Raw genomic sequence first — 8,183 nt, 5'->3', positions numbered from 1 at the left:
CATTGTAACTCAACACTCACTTTGCTTTTTTAGCTTTTCAGTTTAGCAGTACAGTTTATTAAAGCGTCTATATTAACCAATATTGTTGCTGATTTTTTGCACTGTATTTTTTTCTTTTACGCCTGGCATCAGAAAAAGTACCTACATTGGAATATGCAGCCTATGAGTATAAATAGTTGGGGTAACTTGCAACGAATTGTTTTACTTTAATGATGTAAGGAGAAGTTTCTCAATTTTTAAACAGGTAGGTAAATGATTTTTCACATGAGGAAAATATCAAATTACTGAGCTCTGATGATAAAATAATTATTGAGGGAATTTTGGACATAATTTTCCTACATGAACTGGAAACGCAGTCCAGACTTTCACCCCAATGTATAGCTGTGTTTCATGCTAGAAAGTCTTCAGGTTACCTGTCTGCTTATCAATATCACATTTTTGTTGAACATTTCTGGAGTGTTGCATGAAGCTACTATAAATGTCACAATGTCATTACAGTATATTATGAGACAAATAATCTCTGAAAAAAATGTACCTCCTCTGCCTTCTCCCAGTGCTAAGTCAGAAATACACACATCAGCCAGAAATAGCCAATCAGAGTCAAGAGGTGGGTCTTAGTGTAACAGGTATTAGATATACAAATGAAATTCCTGCTAAAATATGTTTCATAATTGTCCTATAAGTGGTGGTTTTTGGCGCCCCCTACTGGTGTCCTATAAATATGGGGGGAAACTGAGAATTCCACGCAAATCTGTTCAGCGCTCTGCTGTGGTGAGCAGCGATATCAGGAATGCGTTACTTAGACTGACCATGTCGGACCACTTTTTCAGTAAGGAGTAATCTAACGCGTTGCTATTTCAAATCCAGTATGTTTTCGCATCCACCTGAATAATATGTAGTTGCACCCCGCCTGTGAATTACCTCAAGCGCTCCAGAAAACGGCAAACATCGAGACTAACATGAACAGCGCAATAAACGTGAAAACAGCCACGGATGAACGAGTCCGTAAAGTTGTACAACCAAACACTATTATAACTATTAATATTAAGATAAGCGTCACAAATCTGTGCAGCCTTCTGAGTTGTGGAGCCACAGGAGGAGCTCTGTGTGCTGCGCTCTGACACCAAACGCAGGGCCGTAATGCAGAACCTGGACTTTGGGTGAGGGGGATGGGGGAATCCAAAGTCCTTTTTATAGTTTTCCAGACAATAGTGGAACACACAAAAATATACAAATTACTAAAGGTTTCTTTTGTATTGGCAAAGATCAACGTAATTTTCACAGGTGGCAGAGCGTAGTTGTTAGCAGCTGCTGAAAGTAACTAAAAAAGTTACTTTTAATGTAACTTCGTTACATTCCAAATCAAGTAATCAGTAATCTAACTAAGTTACTTTTTCAAGGAGTAATCAGTAATCCAATTAAAGTTACTTTTTCAAAGTAACTATGCCATCACTGATGGTGAGTCATCAAATCCGATTATCTTCTGAGTGGTGTTGGAGGTTGTGTTCAAGGGTTAACTTGGATCTTTGTTGCATTACACAGAGTGATAGGTGATAGGCTCACTACGCCATTTGTGTTTTCTCAACCGCTAATTTCAGGTAATTGTTACATTAAATGTCAGTAATTTATGTTGTCAGTTATGTTTGTCTGTTATATTTGTCAGTTTGTCTGTTATGTTTGTCAGTTTGTCAGTTATGTTTGCCAGTCTGTAAGTTTGTTTGTTAGGTGTTTCTGTGATGACATGACGTGGTCATCTTATTTTCTGTGAACCACCAGAGGGTGCTCTTTCGTAAATTAATAATTAATTTTGACCGCTGTTTGTATTTATTTTTCTAATTTGTTATTTCAAAAAACAAAAATAAATTGTCTTCAATTAATTTTAAAAATGTATTCTTGAAACCATTATACGATCACGTCACAAAAAATATGTTGTCGAGATTCACTGTAATAACTGTTTGCGGATTGCGCAGTCTGTTCAGTGCTCTGCTGTGAGCGATAGGTTAACCAGTCGGGAGGCTCACTACGCCATTTGTGTTTTCTCAACCACTAATTTCAGAGGGCGCTGTTAATAAATGTCATGAAATCCAACTGACTGGCCTCGACTGTGTGCATGATGGGATGGGTAAAAGGAGCTGTCACATTAGCTCTGTTGATCAGGCTTGTGTATGAGCTGCTCACCTCCTACCCATTTTCTTCTGCTGTGTTACAGCTTCTTCCTGATAACAAAGCTTGCCACAAATGCTCAGACTAGTTATCATGGAAGAAATATAGTTTTCCTGTTGTGGCAAATTTTTCTCTGCCATTAGCACATTTAGCAGCTCTTTTTTTTTTCTTTTACATTTAGCGCTAAGACCTTCCTCCTGGCTTTGACACAAGAAAGATACATTTTTGCAGATTGCAATAGTAGCACTAGAAGGAGGTTGAAGAGGTTTTTTTATATACAGATTACTTGTCTCACATTATGCTGTCATGACTGCAATTTTAACAAATAAAAAGCATATATTTTTATAAAAGTTACATTGCAGCTTTAAGGCAAAACAGCTCTTGCTTTAAAGAAATCAAGAAATCAACTTGAGGGTAAAAAAGAACTCCAGTAAGGGAATTAAATGTAGAGCATGAACTATAAAAATATAACCCATATTTAGGAATGGGTTTTCATATTCATAAAACGACCGCACAATGTGTGAACAAAAGTTGAGCTGAGAAAACTGTTTTGACTATTTGCTTTTCACTTTTTCAGAAGTAATATCTGGCTGTATGGATGGTCTGCTCAGCAACTTCTCAGGGTCTCTGCCTCCAACCCGGCCCCAGCTGGTGACCATAGAGCATTGTGGGTACAACATAGACTGCCTCCAGCAGGGCCTCACGCCACCTCAAATGCCTGGTGACCACATGAATCCCTATGGTTAGCATCATTTTCAAGATATTTTAAAGTTCTTATTCTGCATTTTTCTGATTTCTTTAAATTTCAAGAGACATTTTTTCCATCTTTCTTTTCAAAAATTAACTTAATTTTCCCTAACATGCGTTATAATTACTTTTGAACAACCTGATTTAAGTCAAATTTTCTGGTTATCTTTCTACAAGGTTCCTATGAAGTTTGCTGAAATTTTGGTCCACTCCTTCTGACAAATCTGGTGTAAAAGATTTTTCTGACACATTTTTAGTGCAACCCTCAAATATTCTATGGTCTTTGGTATGGCCTCTCCAATACATTGACTTAGCCAATTTGGAAGGTTTTTTCTTGCATTTAGATAACTTATTTGTGCCCAATCTTTGCCTTCCTGTCTTGAGATGTTGTATTTTCATGTAATGTTATTTTCTCATGAACCTATTTGAAGTTCACCTAGTTAGCATGGCCACCAATGATGGCAAATACACAATTTTCCTGGAACTATAAGTTGTTTCTCTTCCATTAGTACATTGTGCAGCCCGTACACAAGCATAATTTACAAGTTCCTTACAGAACCAGGAAGTGTTGAGACACTTCCTGGTTCTGATTGGTTGTTTCTGGTGTGGAACGGTGCTTTTCTGCAGTTTGGAATCACAGCACTGGGAGGAGGTTAATATTTTTCACAGATTATCTGTCTCATGCTAGTCCGTCACGACAGTTTTAACAAATATGAGAAAAACATTCATTATGAAAGTTATACACTGCAGTTTTAATGCTTTCTATGAAGAGATGTGATTGATCTCCTATAAATCAACAACCTTTAACACAATACTGTGACTTAGCTCTAACCAAACCATCCAATTGTACTGTACTTTGTAAAAACACAGAGAGTATTTCCAACATGTGTTTTATGTAGGTGCTGGTCTAGTTTATCTGTATGTATTTGCACTGTGCTTTTGCAGATGCTGCATTTCTTCCTTCCTTCACTCATTAGAATATTGAGGGCAAGGTTTACAGTGACTTGCTAAGGTTAGTTCCACATGCAGCATGAAATCCCAGAGTTCTGATGGAAGACAACTTCTCCACCATTGCTATTTTGTCGCTAAAACACATTTAATATTGAATTGTCAAAATAAAGAAAATAAAGTGTTTGCTATTTTGGGGTGCTGTACATGCTGTCTTGCTTTATTTTTCACTTTTCTGTGTTATTTCTCCTTTGCCTAGGTATGGATTCCATTTTCCATGACAATGAGAGTTACACCTCTATGACAAGTGTAAGTGAGTCCTTTGTTGCCTTTCCAGGTGGAGGCTTCCTACAGGCACAAACAGGAAACCCAATAGACAGCCTTTACTCCATGCACAGCTCCTACTTTGCTTCCTGAGACCTGGCCATCATTATCTCATGCTGCTGAATAAATATCTTCCAAACAATTCACAAATAGACAAAGTTAAAGATAAAATTGACTGATTGTGTTTGATTTGGGGAATTTAATGCAGCAAAAAAAAAAAAAACTACTTTCAAACATGTTCAAGCTTCTGTCAGTCAGCATGTGTAAAGAGATCCCAAATCTATCAGATATTTTCTTATTCTAAGGACATTTCATATAAGAAGGTAACTGTTAGTAAATATAATTCTACTGACATGTCTATTTGGATTTGTTCTTGTATGTGTGTGAAATGTAATTTACATCCTAAAGAATATCCAGAATTGCCCTTTAAAATGGACAACTATTTATCTCTCACCAGCATCCATGTTACATTTAAATGGGCATCAAATGTAAATATTTATTTTTTAAATGATGAAGTTTTGTTGTACACGTTAAGCCCCAAACTCCTTTTATTCCTATAAGTATTTGGATGGTTGTATTGTCTGAGAAAACTGTTGTTACATTGCTATTTACTTTCTAATTTTAAGACAATGTGTCTTAAAAGACTCAACAAATGTTGATACCTTAAATAAACAATGCATTCTTCTACAATCCTGTGATTTCATTAAACTGACTAAATTATCACTGGAAGTTTTAAAAATAAAGTGATGCTACACTTTAAAATAAAGTAAGTGCTGTATACATCAATCAAATCAAAAATTGCTGTCCATGATCAGTTGCTGTACACAACTTCACTGAATCCAAAGCATAGCATAGCACTTGCCACCCCTGGTATAACAGCCTGGTTCAGTAACTTTTTTCTCCAGTGTTTTTACTCTAAATTTGCGGTAGAGTGCTAAAGATGATCATATGGTCAGACATCTGCATTGAATATATTTGTGTCTTATATGCCCATTTTATGGTGTGAAGCATAAAAGAAATAAATTACTAATGTTAAACAACATAAATAATCAAAGTATACTTACAGTTAAAAATAGGTTTTGTTGATGAAATATTTGTGAAATTATTAATCATGGCTAAATGCTGCTGATGGGCTAAAGAAAAGTAACTCATCAGTAATCAACGACTATAGACCTATTCCTTTGCCCTTTCTGATTGTGCAGGTGCGGGTGAGAGTGTATATGTCTATGTTCCGCTCCCGTTTGCTTTTTGTTGTTGCTTTTAAGTTGAAGACACCGTCATACACCTGCTCCAACAAATCCACTGTCATCTGGACAAAGCAGGCAGGACTGTGAGGATAATGTTCTTTGGTTTATCCTGTTTATCCTGTACATAATAACACAAATCAACCTGATCTGCTTAGTCAGAAACTATAGAGGACACAGGGGAGGCCTCACCAATCACCCGGATCTATGATTACCTCACAAACAGACCACAGTTTGTGAGGCTGAAGGACTGTGTGCCTAACCAGGTGGTCAGCAACACAGGAGCACCACCGGGGACTGTACTTTCACCATTCCTTTTCACTTTCTACTCTTCAGAGTTCAGTACAAGTCTGGTTTCTGTCATCTACAGAAAAACTCAGATGACTCTGCAGTTTCCGGATGTATCCGAGATCTGGTGGTCCATTTTGTGGCATTGTGTGGGAACAATAATCTCATCTTGAATGTGATCAAAACAAAGGAAATGATTGTAGGTTTCAGGAGAAACGGGGTTACCTCAAACCCTATTTCCATCATGGGAGGAGTAGTGGAGGTGGCTGAGGAACATAAATACCTCTGTGTTCATCTGGACAACAGTAGGCCTTCTAATGAGCCATCATTGGATCCAGGTCTGTCAAACCAGGGAGAGAACTAAAACATGCAGAATGCTGGCTCTCGAGGACCAAGTACACCAATGGTCTGGTATGTCTACTACTTCGAATAGCGTGGGGTTGGTAACACAACTAACATAACTACATCACTATATCAGGATACCACAAAGTATTTTTTATTACTGGGACCATAAAATATTATTTCTCTAATAAAACACAATACTTTATTTTTTATTTTCTTAAGGATGTAGAGTTAATTAAAAGACCATAAGACTTTAAAGTAACACATTTAAAATACCGTGGGTCATTCCTGGACAGTCAGCTCACCTTTGTTGAAAACACTAACTATTTTTTAATAAATGCTCACAGAGATTCTATCTTTCAAGAAACCTTAGTGGTCTTGGGGATAGCCAACTAGAGGTTGTCTACAAGACAATTTTTGAGAGTGATTTAACTTTTCATCTCCTCGGCTTGTATGGTCACATGAGCTGCAGAATAAAAAACAAACTTTTAATTGTTTCAATAGCAGGTAAAATAGTGGTGTAACCACAGAAACCTCTGTCTCAACTGTTTGCTGAAAGAACATGGAAGACGGCAAGGAATACTTTAGAAGATAGCATCCATCTTCTTTTTTCATCAGTTTGAACTTCTGAGCCTTCCTGTGCTCAGGCATCTATAAGTAGTCATTTATTCCCAGTGCAATAACAATAGTTGACCAAAGTGATTGACAACATCTACATATGTCATGTAGGTGTTTTATTCTATACACACATTGTTGATATTGTGATTCTGTGAATGCATTTTATTTTAGAGTTTTAGAGTCGGAAGGAAACTTTCCACCTTGATGGACAAAATAGTTGTATCTTTTCCTATATATAAAATCAATATAAGAATTTTTTGCTTGTATTTATTTAACAACCCTGGTTTGTTCATGAATTCTTCTGTGAACCTCATTCATTTGTTATTGAACTTTGCTCAATTACATTTCTTAGAAAAAGTAAAAAAATAAAAGGAAATTTCTCATATGTGGACTCACTAATATTTTGACTTTGTAAATGTTTTTTATTATAGTTACTCATGCTGCATCCCTATTTATTTTATTTCTGAGATGCATAGGTATTAGTTATAATATATGTTTTTATTGTGAGTATATATTTTGAGGGGGTGGGTGATATTTCCTGACATTTCTAAATAGTTACTTCATACATAAGTCATAAGTGCATTTTGTTGGTAGCTAAAAGGTTAGTTATTTTTTGCAAATGAGGGCAGCTATTGGATTTTACGGTGTATGAATATTTCTGATCTTGGTCATGTTCCCAAAGTTATTTGGCACATCACCAACTGATTCTACTTTTAAAACTGTGGTTTGTGCATTTCTATAATTTATCTGCGCAGTGTTTCTTGAAAATAGGGACAAAATGGGTTTTAATTTTCCCCTATTTTTTTTTAATTTTTTTTTCACCTTTTTTTTTGCAATTTTGCCAATTATTTTTTGGGAATTTTAAGGTTGCTTTGTTGCGGGTTCCCGTTTTCAATTTTTTTTTTTTAATTACATTTTTAATCGACCTGACCCAGAACTTTGTCATCGCCATCTGACAAAAATAAATATAAAATGATTTTTAAAATATCCCATTAGTGATATTTTTACTCATTTTACAGACAAATGCTTCTCAAGAAACAAAATAAATATTATTTAAAACAAAAAACAACAAAAAGTCCATCTGACGGAGTTGACACAGAATTGAAGGTTGTGACAAACTAGTGAGTAAAATGAAAAACTTGATACATGTGAAGTAATGCAATTTATGTAAAATGTATTAAAATGAATTAATTGCACAATTAAGTGAGATTTGATAACAATTTCACTGAAAGAGTCACAAAAACTGATGGAGTTGACGAAATGACAAACTACCTCAATTAATATGATGTTATTCTGAAGGAGGCCATATTGTAGCTCATCAGGTCCATGAAATCTTTACAGAATACCAAAATTAAGCTTTTATTTCACAAAATTCCATCAAAGTTTTGAAAATTGTCAGCTATGGTGTTGACACATCATGGTTGTGACAAGCAACTTAGGAATAAAACAGAAGAAAAAACTAAAGAATAACATAAGCTAATCAGAGCTAACTAGCCCTCGTAGCAAAGG

General features: G+C 35.7%; 1 protein-coding gene across 4 annotated transcripts in view; it reads left to right on the top strand.

The window, feature by feature from the left end:
• LOC103131982 (LIM/homeobox protein LMX-1.2-like) overlaps positions 1–5,398 on the top strand; it is a 52,662-nt gene extending 47,264 nt beyond the window's left edge. For all 4 annotated transcript variants that reach the window (XM_016667073.1, XM_016667071.1, XM_016667072.1 and 1 more), the window contains 2 exons: positions 2,741–2,905; positions 4,118–5,398. In XM_016667073.1, the coding sequence (XP_016522559.1) occupies positions 2,741–2,905; positions 4,118–4,275 (323 nt within the window). In that variant the 3' untranslated portion in view covers positions 4,276–5,398. The remainder of the gene's footprint in view (positions 1–2,740; positions 2,906–4,117) is intronic.
• Positions 5,399–8,183: the final 2,785 nt, after the last annotated feature.

The sequence above is a fragment of the Poecilia formosa genome, unplaced genomic scaffold (assembly GCF_000485575.1).
Source record: "Poecilia formosa unplaced genomic scaffold, Poecilia_formosa-5.1.2 Scaffold891, whole genome shotgun sequence".
Taxonomy (NCBI): domain Eukaryota; kingdom Metazoa; phylum Chordata; class Actinopteri; order Cyprinodontiformes; family Poeciliidae; genus Poecilia; species Poecilia formosa.
Note: the sequence above shows the minus strand (reverse complement) of the source record. Positions and strands in the feature narration are given on the sequence as shown.